Source organism: Alosa alosa, chromosome 3 (genome assembly GCF_017589495.1).
Source record: "Alosa alosa isolate M-15738 ecotype Scorff River chromosome 3, AALO_Geno_1.1, whole genome shotgun sequence".
In the NCBI taxonomy this organism is placed as follows: Eukaryota; Metazoa; Chordata; class Actinopteri; order Clupeiformes; family Clupeidae; genus Alosa; species Alosa alosa.
This window is the reverse complement of record NC_063191.1, coordinates 30,687,055-30,701,804: the sequence shown is the minus strand read 5'-3', so window position 1 is coordinate 30,701,804 and position 14,750 is coordinate 30,687,055. Positions and strand designations below refer to the sequence as shown.

Genomic DNA, 14,750 nt, shown 5'->3' with positions numbered 1-14,750 from the left:
TGGGTTATAGGTCAAAAGTTGAATGAACGAGTACTTATGTCCTTTTGATTTCTTACAGGTTGGGTTGTTGTTGCACATAACACGCTAGCATTGTGCTAATGAATGACGTCATTGACACATTTTAAAGGCTTTTTAGAACAATTAAGTGACTTTAAAAAATATAATACTCAACCAAGTGTATTTTCTTTGCCTCCCCTTTCGAATACAATACTCAAATTACTTGAAAAAAAATGATATCCCGAGAAAAGTGGATTTTGAGGGGTACAGCTCCATAGACCTCCATGCATTCTGCACTCGTGGACGAGCGCCCTCATGTGGAACCACAGAAGGAACTGCAACCACTTCAGAAACCGGAAGTTTTCCGAGAGTGGCAGTTCTCCCCTTATTAGACATTCTCTGGAGTACCTTTGTGAACTGTGACCAATCCTAAAAGCGATTTATTGAGCTTAGTGCCCGAAAATCCCGGATGTTGACAGCCACAGTGTTCCGTACGTTTATTCGCGGAGTCGAACAGTGTTTCGTACGTAACTTTTGGACACAAATTAAACAAACACTTTACACCGTAGACGGTGATTTTTACATCGTCATGTTGGTAGATTTGTTATTTTTAAGATTACATCGTTAATGAAGAGTTTTGTTGATTAATTACGTGGTTAGGATCATTTTTAAATTAGCCAACATGTAGCTTAGCTATACTGGCAAGTAAGTTGATACTTAGTAAGTAGTTACGTCCTTTAACTGTTAACTTTGAACTCGGTTACTTTTGAAATAATAAACGGGAACTCCTCAACTCACTCTGGGTGCAGTAGTGAAATATGTTATTTAAATTTCAAAGTGTATCAAGTGCTTGTAACAGAAATATAGGAACAAAAAACTGTGCCTCGTCTGAGAACCAACCCGGGTGTGGCATAAGACAACTCTGGTTCAATGTGAATGAAACGCATCACAGCATAGGACATTCATTGTGCCATCAAAGACAACTGCAAAGTGGATGTAGTGAATAAAGTGCAATTTCAAGTAGGCCTTGTAAGACCAGGAACACAGCAACATTTGTAGTGAATAAAGAGCAATTTCAAGTAGGCCTTGTAAGACCAGGAACAAAGCAACAGTTGAATGCAGTCCTTGTAAGACCAGAACATGTAGAATAAAATATTAACATTTCTCCCCTCTGCTGGAGAAATTGTGCATTGTGCATGGACGCTAGGCGCAGCGGGGAAAGTCACCATTTTCACCGGAACAGGTCATTATCCATCCAAATGATTTTTAAACGGGTTTATTAACGTTGAAATAGTTGCCAAGTTCCCCTTTAAAAGTTGAGTGCGGCCCTTGTAAGACCAGAACATATACTGTAGAACAAAACTGAGAACAAAATATTAGGAATAATTGAGAACAAAATTGGAGAACAATTAAGAACAAATTTATTGATGAACAATCATTAACAATCTACTATTTATCTAATCTACTAAATTATAACAAATAAACAAAATTATAACAGACTACTATTTACAAATTAGAACTATTTACAAATGTACATATTTACAATACAGCTCGAGCTGCATGGCCACCTCCCTTGCCGCCATACGGGGGTGGTGGTGGTGGCGACTTCGCGTGTGGTTGCTATGGTGGTGGAGAGGGGTATCGCGTTGGCAGCGGCGCCATCGACGGTGCAGGGAGGGGTGGACATGTCCTCGTCAGTGTCCTCCGGGGCGTCAAAACACTCCCCACCCGCTGAACGGTCCCGGAGGCCTTTGACAAACTGCAAAAAAAAGCACAAAATGAAGACACAATGCTGTAAAATTGATCTTGATGAACTTTTCATGATTGTAGACTGTCTTTTTTCCCTAACTCACCTTTGACTCGTCCACCTCCATCCTGTTCAGCGGGAAGAGGCCTGTCCGTCTGAACCCACTGATGATGTTATGGGGGGTACAGGCCTCCTCCAGAGCGTACTTTAGCACCGCTGTGAATTGCCGCTTTCCGATGACGAGGTCGCCTCTCACCAGCCCCATGTTGCCCGCCAGCCTGGAGAACGCCGCCTTTAGGGAGCCGTACACCGCCACATCCAGTGGCTGGAGCACATGGGTGGTGTGCGCTGGCAGGCACACCACCTCGATCCTGTTGGCCCGACAGAAGTCGACCACCCCCGTCCCAACATGGGCCTCATGTTGATCCATGAAAAGGAGGAGGGGCCGCTCCTGCCGGGCGTACTTGACAAAGGGAAGCTGTGCTGGGGAAGCTCCCCCGGAAGATGACAAAAGGGGGTATGCTTTCCCCAGCAGCGTTCGCGCAGCAGTGAACGGTGATGTGTTCTCTTGTGGTCCCTGCTGCGCGTAAACGCACCTCTGCCCCTTGTGGCAGAGGATACGTTGCCTGGTATCTCCCCTTCCTCCGGTCCTGGAAGGTGGTGTGGGGGATGTGAAATTGGGCAGCCACCCTCCGGAGGCTGCCCCCCTCCTCCAAAGCCCTTAAGGCCCTCCATGTCCTCCTCTGTGTAAGTTTTTTGACGTGGCATTTTTCTGTAAAAAGTACATAAAGGCACAAACAAAATAATTTATTATTTTTTATTAATTTTACTATATTATTATATTGATTTTGTTTTTATATTGATATTATATTGATATTGATTGATTATTATATTGATATTGTAACAATTATAGTAATTATTATTAGATTACATCTTGTATCTTACACCTTGCTGGAGCATAACAAATACTTGCTTTCTCTGTTTTTGCACTAAAACAAGAGATTTAGATGTGTTTTTGTAGTTTTGCTGTTAGTGCCTGGAAAAACCACCGAAAAGCACCACACGATGGCAGCATTGACCGCAGTCGGTTTACCTTTATCCTCCATACAAACCTGACACTCGCCAGATGAATTTCAAGCTAGGTGGTTATACAAATGTATGACCCATGAAAACATTTTAAAAATTGTCCGTTAAAATTGTCCGTTAGGAAACTAGATACGAACTTTTACTATGTGTGATTACAGCATAGTCTTATCTGGCTGTCAAACAACGCTAGCTACTTAATATCAACAACATCCCTGTCTCATCGTGCAAGACTTGTCTTATAAATAACCGGCGCACACCTGATATAAAGTCGATTTTCTCCAGACTGGAATGCTCAAAAATGCTAAAAATGTACCTGAAATGTTCAGAAGGGTTTGAGGATCATGAAAACATGCCCGAAATTCACATTCCTAACTCTATAGAACCAAGACCTTAACATATGTGTTAAAATTCTGAGCTATGCCCATAGACTTCAATAGAGCAGTCGCTGCCTTTGCTCTGCATAAAGGGGGATTATGACCCCCCCTCGTGTGATCTGGGTTCCCGGAAGTGGCTCCTGATGAAATATCTTGCTCCGCCTTAACAATCTTTGGTGTGGGTGTAGACCAGGGGCGGTTCTAGGGGCGGTGCCACAGGGGCCCGGGCCCCATCTGAAATCTCATTGGCCCCTGACTGGCCCCTGTACCGTCAATCATCAATAAGTGTCAAACTTGTTGAGAACGACGATCAGAGATGCAATTCCATACCCAAACAACTGGTGGCAGTAATGCACCTATGAAGCTTGAAAGCTAAAGCACACAGTGAACTGTAAAGGAAAGAATACATTTGGCTAACCAGAAATGTCTCTGCTAATGTGAAGAAACGATACATTTGGCTAACGGAAGTATAACGTGAAGAACTGATACATTTGGCTAACGAAAGTATCAGCTAGAATTCTAACGTGAAGAACCGATGGCAGCGTTTCTTGGTGAGTCACAAATCTCTATGTTGGTTATCCTCATTATGTGAAAGGGACATTTATTTAATATGTTAAGTTTGTCAATTAAATTACGAAGCAGCAGCAAGCTTGCAGTGAACTGTTAACTGACTTAGTCAGTGAACTGTTAACATTAACTTAACGTTAGGTTACTTGAGTTGAGGTTTGATTGTTATTCATTGTTAGCATGCTGATAGATTTTATGTATGGAAAGGTAATGTATGAAGTGTTTGAAACGGTGTTATATGAAATGCAGAGAAATGGACATCCTGTTTGTTTGGGATCCGAAATTAATAATATTACATGCGCAAGTGCGCCTTACCAAATGTAAATAGCCTAGGCCTAAAGTTCGATTTTTTTGATTGCTTGGGGAAAAAGTTTGGCAGCTGCTAACTGAACATGAGAATACATGCCTAATAGCTAACGCTACGTTTTTGTAGTTAATGTGAGCCATCATTGCATTATTAACCACTATTCTGAGTTTATTTGATTCATGGGCTTCGCATGAATTCTGTCTCAAAGTGTTAGGACAAGGAGAGTTTCATTGAGATAAAGTGGTTACATTTTCTACGCTATTCACTCAAGCTTTATATGATTTAAAAAAAATAACTGGTTTTACAGTTGCCAGACGACATGCTGAATACAAGCATGGATTTTGTGACAAGCATTTGTGTTTCACCTACAGACTGGGATGGCGCAGGAGCTGGTGAGTGGTGACTTCAACCCACAGTCTTCAGAACCACCAGTCACCAAGCATAGCTGCTCCTAATGGTATGATGCTATTTCCTATTGCCACTACAGTGAGCATATTTTGTCATTCATTTTAGAAACGCCAGGTTGACAGTGGGTTATGAAGGTTAATAACAATTAAGTTACTCAAACACGAAAAATGTGTGTATGATGATGTATGATTTCTGTCTAAAATATCAATGTATTTCCACTGACGTGTCTATTATATTTTAGTTTTATATTGTGTTTTCAATGCACATTATAAATAAATGGGAAAATTGTTAAGAATTGTATTGGCTTTTTTGTTTTTTAGCATTTAGCATTTAAGTATTTGGACAAGGTAAGACTGGTGAAATGTATGCACCTTACTGCTGTGGTGTAGTCTAGTTAGCTGTAGTGGGTATACTGTGATCAACCCCAAATATTAATACCTATCCTTGTCTGTTTTAAGTGGGTATACTGAGATGGTGATGCTTTTTAAGTGGGTATACCAGACTTTCTAATGAGGAGACACAGCACTCAAAAAAACATCCATAGAAATGCATGGGGCTAGTTTGTAACGCGTTGTCTACACATATCCCGCCCCTTCCTCGGCAAAACGTCGACATGTGAATACATTGAGCCAATCATGTGGTGTGATGTGAATACATTGAGCCAATCATATGGTGTGTTGTGAAGACATCGTGCCAATCATGTGTTGTGAACTCGCCACTGGAGCAAGATTGGTGTTGTGAAGCCTTGCGCGCACACATTTCTGCCGAATAGGATGCCCGATGAGTGCTCAAAAAGCGTTGCAATATGGCCGTCGAGTGGAGGGACTTGCCTAAAAGGACTTTGGGTATACTCGCGATAGTCCTGCATATCACGAGACTCACGCCTCTGCCTTACTGAACAAGGGATTTTCTGTGTATGGATGTTGACCGGTTCTTGGCCCCTCAGTGTATGATGTGGCCCCTGTCTCAGAAAAATCCTAGAATTAGAAGAAGCTAAGAGGCTAGCTAGCATGCTAACAACCGGACAGTAACTGGCAGCAGCATGGTCTGATATTAAGTTATTTTATGACAAATCAGAACACTAAAAAATTACACTTTTAGGCTTGAAATGATCCCAAACACTTACAGATTATGACACAATTTTCCAAAAAAACCCTCAACAAATCCAGAAAGACATAATGACCAATTTATTGGTAAAATTCCACAAGTCTCCATTGACATTAGTGCAGCGAGGGTTTACCAAAGTTTGTTAAGGCGGAGCAAGATACTTCGTCGTAGTTCATGTCTATGGGCGCGAAATGGGAATCGAATCCTGTCTGCATAAAGAGGCGTGTCGATGACGTATTGACGAGCGTAAGTTGCAACAGCAGCTGCATAAATAACCGGCGCACACCTGATATAAGGTTGATTTTCTCCAGACTGCTTTGGATTGCTCAAAAATGCAAAAAATGTACCTGAAATGTTCAGAAGGGTTTGAGGATCATGAAAATGTGCCCGAAATTCACATTCCTAACTCTATAGAACCAAGACCTTAGCATATGTGGTGAAATTCTGAGCTATGCCCATAGACTTCAATGGAGCAGTAGCTGCCTCTGCTCTGCACAAAGGGGGATTTTGACCCCCCCTCGTGCGATCCGGGTTCCCGGAAGTGGCTCCTGATGAAATATCTTGCTCCGCCTTAACAATCTTTGGGTTTACTCTGGTCTGCATAAAGGGGGATTTTCCCCCCTCCCCCTTGCAATAATCGAACGCGGAAATTGTCGAACGTTTGCGCCTCTCGCTCCGCTTTAACCCTCTCTGGTAAAACACTGTACGGAACCAGAGCCCGTCTACGGAGAGCCTGGCCACTCCGTATTAAGTCCCATTGTACCGAATTTAGGTTGCAGTTCCACCAGATTTCCACTGGGGGCGATTGCCATGAGTGCAGAATGAATGGGAGTCAATGGAGCTAGACGGCTAAATTTGTGTCTTTCACCTGATTGTCGTTGACAAATCTCAGATTTGATTGTAGTTTGTATAACTTCAACATGGGTTATAGGTCAAAAGTTGAATGAACGAGTACTTATGTCCTTTTGATTTCTTACAGTTTGGGTCATTGTTGCACATAACACGCTAGCATTGTGCTAATGAGTGACATCATTGACACGTTTGAAAGGCTTTTTAGAACAATTAAGTGACTTTAAAAATGGAATACTCCACTAAGTGTATTTTCTTTGCCTCCCCTTTCGAATACAATATTCAAATTACTTGAAAAAAAATGATATCCCGAGAAAAGTGGATTTTGAGGGGTACAGCTCCATAGACCTCCATGCATTCTGCACTCGTGGACGAGCGCCCTCATGTGGAACCACAAAAGGAACTGCAACCAGTTCAGAAACCGGAAGTTTTCCGAGAGTGGCAGTTCTCCCCTTATTAGACATTCTCTGACGGAACACTGAGGACAACTTCTAGCCGGCCCTTTATCGTTGTGGGAGGAAAGTAAACGTATTGGAAGGACGGCTCTGGAGTGGTCTTGGGAGGCGGTGGATTTTCCGGTTCCGGGTTGCTGTTGGTGAAAGACACGTTCGTATCGTACGGAGTTGGTAAATTAAAAGCTTTACTGTACAGTGAATGTAGAGTGACTGATGGCAGCAAAATCAGATGGTTATTTGAAGGATCTCAAAGATTTAGATCCATTGACTATGGATAAAGATAATGAGATGTTCTGGGAAGAAGTTAGGAGAAAGCAGGTTAGACTGAGGTCGGATTCCAATAGTAGCGTGGAGTCGCTAGACACTGTTAAACGGAGTAAGATTGAAGAAAGCAGAGCTAAGAAGAGTGCTAATAAACAATTAAGTGAAACATTTAAAGTTGTAGTATGTTTGATCAACATGGAGGTCCTGATTTACACCCAATACATGTAACGAAAGCAATTGAGAAAGAGATAGGCAAAATCAATCATGCCAGATTCATGGGAAATGGTAGATTGCTTATATTTGCAGCATCTGAAGAACAAAAAAAAAAAGTACTAAGAAAAGAAAACTAAATGGGGTCAAGATCACATCACACATACCAGGTGCAACATCAAAATCAAGAGGAGTGATTACAGGAATACCGATATCTGTTTCCATTGAAGAAATCAAAAATAGTCTAAAAGGAGGTGAGCTTATGGATGCAAAAAGGCTGACTAAAGGAAAAGAGAAAGTTGAAAGTTTGTCGATTTTGCTAAACTTTAAGGTGGAAATGCCTATTAAAGTTCAAATGGGATATATGAGTTATCCAGTGAGGGAATACATCCCACCCCCATTAAGATGCTTTAAATGTCAAAGGTTTGGACATGTAGCAGCACAATGCAGAGGTAAGATCAGATGTGCTAAATGTGGAGGGGAACATGAATATGGTAACTGTGGGGAAATAACTGAATTAAAATGCTGTAATTGTGGAGGCCAGCATAGTGCAGCTTATGGGGGATGTGAAAAGCAAAAAGAGGCAAGAGAAATTCAGAAATATAAGGTTTCACATCAAGTATCATATGCAGAAGCACTTAAGAAAGTGAATGATAATGATAGAATCAATCAGAGGCCTGCCTATACACCAGAACAGAGCAGAAGAAGGGACAGAAGAAGGGACTGCTGAAACTTCAGACAGAGGTAGAGAGAATAACAGAGGTCATGACAGGGAAAGAACTCAGCAGGAAATAATACACACTGCGATCTCAGAAATTAATGAATATAAGGCTAAAATATCAGAAGATACAACGTTGGTAAACAAGAACAATTTTGTTGCATTTATTTGTTCAATAGTCAATATCACTATACAGCATGCTAAGAAAAATGATAGAATAAAATCAGTAGTGGAAGCAGCTAATAATTACTTGGGGATCATAGCAAAGCCTGATGAAGTACATGAAATGTTAAATATTAATCATGAATACATACTAGTTAAATGGATTATGTTTTTTTCTATTCTTCAGTGGAATGCACAAAGTTTAATTGCAAATGGACAGGAGTTCAAAAGTTATGTAAATGATTTACCAATTAAACCTGATATTATATGCATCCAAGAAACATGGTTAAAGCCACAACTAGACTTTGTTTTAAAAGGATACAATAGTATAAGAAATGATAGAGAGCTAGATAGAGGAGGGGGGTGTTTGACATTTGTTAAAGAAGGAATATCATACAGCCCAATAAAGGTATCTGAAGGATACGAATGTATTGTAACTGAAATAGTTAATAAAGAGGATAGAGGTAATTTGATCATTATCAACTATTATAATCCATGTAAAGAACTATCAAATGACTTAATGAAGAGTATTTATAAGGGAAAAGGTCATAGAGAAATATGGTGTGGGGATTTCAATGCCCATAATACATTATGGGGAAGCAAAATAACAGATGCAAATGGAGAAATTATAGAAGAAATGATCAATGATAGAATGTTGGTGTGTTTAAACAATGGCACTGGTACACGTATAAATATATATAAAAATGAGACATCATGTATAGACTTAACTTTAGTGGATAGGAAAATAGCTAATAGATGTGAATGGGAAGTGGATCAAAATACAAGTATTGGCAGTGATCACTTTCCAATTCTATGCAAGATAGAAACAAATGTGTATATATACAACAAAATTATATAAACCACAAATGGTGCTTTCAGAAAGCCAACTGGGTTAAGTATGTGGAATGTTGTAATGATCAAATAAATAATTCATCTTTAGACCTGGAAGAGTCGATAGATAGAATGAATGATTCTGTAAGTAACATTATTTTAAGTGCAGCAAGTCAGAGTATTCCAATTAGTAAAAGCCAAAACAAAAGAAGAAATATACCATGGTGGAATGATGAATGTACAGATGCAGTAGCAGATCGAAATAAAGCATTTAAGAAACTACGTAACACTTTAACAATGGATAATCTTGTAGATTATCAAAGGAAAAAACAAGGAAGGTAATTAAAGAAACCAAGAAAGAAGCATGGAGACAATTTTGTTCAACAATTGGAAGAGAAACAACTTTGAATAAGATGTGGATGATGGTGAAGAAAATGACAGGTAAGTATTTTATTATTGCCTTTCCCCTTTTTTACATTGCTTTTTATTAGGCTATTGCTTGAATTGATATTATTGTGTACTACAACTATTCTCCTTACTATATTTGACCTACATTTTAATCTGTTCCCTGTTCAATTTTAAATATTATTATGTTGTTTTGTATTTATGTGTCGCTTTGGACAAAGGCGTCTGCTAAATCCATAACCATAACCAAGTATAAACCATCGCAAATGCCAGTGTTAAATGATGGAAGAAATAAAGCTATTTCAGATGCTGATAAAGCAAATATGTTGGGGGGAAAGTTTGCTGACATTCATAAAGGAAATCACCTAGATGAAATGTTCAAAAAGAGAAAAGAGGAAATTTTGAAGGAAAATAAAAATATATTAAATGCTAAACAAGAGTCAAATCATATACTAGATGCAGAATTTACTATGTCAGAACTTAAAATGGCCTTAAATACTACTGGATACTCCTCACCAGGACCTGATAATTTATGTTACGCTATGTTTAGGAAACTACCTGATGGATTATTGGTTAAGGTATTAGAATTGTTCAATAACATATGGAATAAGGGCAAATTACCAAAGATATGGAAAAAAAAGCAATTATTCTTCCTTTCCCTAAGCCAGGAAAAGCCAAGCAATCCAGGGAACTACAGGCCTATAGCACTGACGTCACATTTAGGAAAGTTAATGGAGAAACTGATAGTGGCAAGATTAAATTATTTTCTGGAAAAGAAAAGTATTCTTAAAGATTATCAAACTGGATTTAGAAAGGGTAGATCTACGGCAGATGTTTTGGTGAAGCTGTGTAATGAAGTGCAAAAAACACTGATTATGAAGGAGGTAATGGTGGCTGTGTTTTTAGACATAGAAAAGGCATATGATACTATGTGGAGAGAAGGGCTATTGATCAAACTGGATAGAATGGGAATTGGAGGGAAGATGTATAATTTAATACTGGACTTCCTTTCCCAACATACTTTTAGAGTCAAAGTAGGCTCTATGAATTTACAGTGGAGAATGGAATTCCTCAAGGAAGTGTAATCAGTCCCATCTTATTTAATTTAATGATTAATGATATATTTATCAAACTAGGAAAAGGAAGTGATGGATTACTGTATGCAGATGATGCGGTAATATGGAAAAGAGGCAGAAATATTCCATATATAACAACAATTATGCAAAAGAAAATTCAAATATTAGAGCAATGGGGAGTGGATTGGGGATTCAAATAAATTTTCTATTGAAAAATCAAATGTTATGTACTTTACAAGAAAGAAAATGGCTGAGGACCACCATTTATTTATGTATAATCAAATTTTGAAAAGAGTTGTGAAATTTAAATACTTAGGAGTTTGGGTGGATGAAAAACTTACATGGAAATATCATTTCCATGTGCATTATGTCGAAACTAAATCCTGAACTTGATGAGGATGATTACTGGACATAACTGGGGAGCAGATAAGCAATCTTTAATGAATATTTATATAGCATTAATAACGTCAATTATAGATTATGGAAGTCTAGTATATAGCACAGCATGTAAAACTAAGTTGGACAGAATTCAGTTTAGAGCATTAAGAATGGCCTTAGGCGCTATTAAAACAACTCCAACAAGTGCTATTCTGGTAGAGACAGAGGAAGCTCCACTTACTTTAAGATACACTAAACTGGCTTTGACATATAGAGTACGACTGATGGGGGATAGTAATAATCCAGCAGCATCAGTACTGAATGATTGTTGGGAGTATCAAACGAAGGCTAAAGGGTTTGGATGGAACATAAATAAATTAGCAGAGCAGTATGACATTAAAGATTTAGAATATAGTCCTGCAATAGCTCTGAGTGCAATCCCTCCCTGGATGCTACCAATTCCAGAAGTTAATACAGAAATACTGAAAGAAAAGAGGGAATACCCTGATGATCAGAGTTTTGCAAATTATAGTGAAAGATATCTATCCTCTTCATTTTATGGTTTTATTAAAACGTTCACTGATGGATCAAAAGACCAAAATGGTCATTGTGGAATAGGAATTTACATTCCTGAATTTAAAAAAGGACTGAAGTACAGATTGAATAATTACCTCTCAGTATACACAATAGAAATGACTGGCATAATAACAGCTCTAAGGTGGATAGAGGAGATAAAACCATTAACATCTCTAATATGCTCTGATTCAATGGCTGTACTGCAGAGCTTTGAAAGTGGTGATTCAGTCAGAGAAGACCTATGGATGGAAGTTAGAAATATATTGTTAAATATTAGAAGCCTAGGATTAATGGTTCAGTTTTGTTGGGTTCCAGCACATATTGGAATTAGAGGAAATGAAAAGGCAGATGGATTAGCCAAAAAGGCACTAAAAAATAAAGAAATAGAAATTAATGTGCCAGTAGGGAAAGGAGAAGCAAAAACTAAAATTAAATCTGAAATAATGAAGAGATGGCAATAGAAATGGGACGCTGAACCTAAGGCTAGACACTATTACAACAATCATAAAAACATTGGAGGAAAAAGAATGAATATGCAAAATAGAAAAGAAGAAATAGTGTACACAAGATTAAGAATGGGATACACAGGACTAAATGCAACACTAAAACTGATTGGAAAAGGTGATGGATTATGCAGATTATGCAGTGCCAAACACTGGAAGATGTGGGGCATGTTTTGTTTAGATGTGGAAGATACAGAGAACAGAGACAAACATGGCAAGAATTGGATGAGAACATATGGGATATTCTTGGGGAACAAGGAATGCAAGTAGATAGAATTAGAGCCTTATTTGTTTTCCTGAAAAGCAGAGTTAATGAAAAGAATTAAATTTTTGGTTTTGTTTTGATTGGTTGTTTATTTGTTGGTTTCTGTTTTGTTATTATTTATTATATCTAGATTTATTTTTACACATTTCTGATTGAATAGCCAAAACCTCCAATAGCATCACTCTACACACTCCTGTACAGTAGGTGGCGGTATACATCAATTAAACGATGTAATCTGCCATTAAAGGAAAGAAGAAGAAGAACTTCTAGCCGTGGACTTCTATTTTGAAAAAGTAACGAATGGTGGCCATAATTGTTGATATTATTGTCGCTGGCTCTATGTCTACACAGCAGATTCTTCTGATAACGTTAAACCAGGGAAAAGGAACCGTGCTGCTAGTTTCAAAGAACAACATTTGGTAACGGTAACGTTAACGTTATAGCGTACTAAATGCAAAGTATGTTAGTCGTTGTGTTTTTTGCTTGAGATAAGATGAGGTTAATGTGTAGCCTATTGCAGTGTTTCTTAACTGGTGGGTCGGGACCCAAAAGTGGGTCGCGGAACCATTCTGGGTGGGTCGTACGTGGAGCTTGTGGGTAAAAAAATAAATAAATAATCACCCATTTTAAGTGCTACTTTGTCAGATCTACAGTACTATCTTAATATCCTGAAGACTTCACAAATGTAATGCCAAACATCAGCATGTTCTAAACAAGTAGGCCTACAGATAGATAGATAGATAGATAGATACTTTATTGATCCCCAGGGGAAATTCAAGAAAGGCACTTTGCGTGTCTTACCATGTACAGTAGCTCACCTTATCTGTTGGCTTGAACACTAAAAAAAAAATGGGTCGCGACTAAATTAACATGGGAAATTGTGGGTCCCAAAGCCAGACCAGTTAAGAACCACTGGGCTATTCACCCCTTGCAGACACGTGACGGCTCCATGCTGGACGGCAAAAAGATAGGAGATGGACGGCAAATTACATTGTCATAATGATTATGATGAACTGAACACCATTACTATAACATCTTTGTAGTTCAATGTATTGCTGTTTGAGGTCTGATAGTCAAAGAAAGATGCCAGTGGTGTTGTTAGATGAAATGGGTCATGATCGCAAATGTAAAGTTATTAAAACTGGTGGTAACAGCAAGGGGAGATAACGTTAGGTCGTATAACGTTAGGCTACTGTAATTAACATAATGGGAAATTAACACCCATAAGTATTTCTGGACTAAAATATTGAAAGCGATTTGGTTACTTTATTTGTCTTGCTTTTATCAGTTGAAACACAGTCAAAACGTTAAGAATGTCATATCAGAACATGAAATAATAACTTAGCTGCCACACTTATAAGCTAGCTATTCTAGCTAACGTTTATCATAGCTCATAGTGCTAGGGCTAATGTAACTCGTCAGTTTGTACGTTGCCCAGCGAATAAACTTACTTCTTACATGTTTTAAGTTAAATAATGAAAAGAAATGGGAAATAAAAACAACCTTGAATGGTATTATCTGTTTACATTCAGATCTTGCCATAATCTTTGCCTAAGTGCTTGTAGTCTGCCATCCTGTTCAGAGTCTATGGTTGCTATAGCAACCGCTGCTGTGCTTCATCAGAGCCCGTCTACGGAGAGCCTTGCCACTCCGTATTAAGTCCCATTGTACCGAATTGTGGATGCAGTTCCACCAGAGTTCCACTGGGGGCGATCGCCATGAGTGCAGAATGAATGGGAGTCAATGGAGCTAGACGGCTAAAATTGTCTCTTTCACCTGATTGTCGTTGACAAATCTCAGATTTGATTGTAGTTTGTATAACTTCAACATGGGTTATAGGTCAAAAGTTGAATGAACGAGTACTTATGTCCTATTGATTTCTTACAGGTTGGGTCGTTGTTGCACATAACACGCTAGCATTGTGTTAATGAATGACGTCATTGACACATTTGAAAGGCTTTTAAGAACAATTAAGTGACTTTAAAAAATATAATACTCAACCAAGTGTATTTTCTTTGCCTCCCCTTTCGAATACAATACTCAAATTACTTGAAAAAAAATTATATCCCGAATAAAGTGGATTTTGAGGGGTACAGCTCCATAGACCTCCATGCATTCTGCACTCGTGGACGAGCGCCCTCATGTGGAACCACAGAAGGAACTGCAACCAGTTCAGAAACCGGAAGTTTTCCGAGAGTGGCAGTTCTCCCCTTATTAGACATTCTCTGGCTTCATACACTGACCATGCAATTGTGGTTGAAAAACTCCCGAAACACAAAGAAAACAAACCAAAATATATCTATGCAAGAACATGGGATGTTGTTGTATTCCAAACAATAAGCCAACAGTCGTGGAAGGGCAAATTACTACGGTTAAATCTCACTATAATCTCCTAGCTGTGCGATATGTCCCATTACAACCCATTGATTTGATTCGTGTTCTTGCCGTCCACTAGGCTATTTTGC

The 14,750-nt window shown here is 38.8% G+C and overlaps 2 protein-coding genes across 4 annotated transcripts in view; one reads left to right on the top strand and one right to left on the bottom strand.

The window, feature by feature from the left end:
* Window positions 1-1,470: 1,470 nt before the first annotated feature.
* On the bottom strand, window positions 1,471-13,906 carry LOC125291783 (MFS-type transporter clz9-like). The gene is made up of 3 exons (XM_048238634.1): window positions 13,789-13,906; window positions 1,851-2,516; window positions 1,471-1,756 (listed from the first exon to the last, which is right to left on the bottom strand). The coding sequence occupies exons 2-3, from the start codon at window positions 2,172-2,174 to the stop codon at window positions 1,517-1,519; spliced, it is 564 nt and encodes a 187-aa protein (XP_048094591.1). The 5' UTR covers window positions 2,175-2,516; window positions 13,789-13,906; the 3' UTR covers window positions 1,471-1,516.
* Window positions 12,543-14,750, top strand: part of mzt2b (mitotic spindle organizing protein 2B) — a 41,045-nt gene continuing 38,837 nt past the window's right edge. Inside the window, exon 1 of one of the 3 annotated variants that reach the window (XM_048238637.1) lies at window positions 12,543-12,704. In XM_048238637.1, coding sequence (XP_048094594.1) covers window positions 12,586-12,704 — 119 coding nt within the window. In that variant the 5' untranslated portion in view covers window positions 12,543-12,585. Of the gene's footprint in view, window positions 12,711-14,750 lie in introns of all 3 variants that reach the window. The other 2 variants (XM_048238636.1, XM_048238635.1) reach the window with 2 other exon arrangements.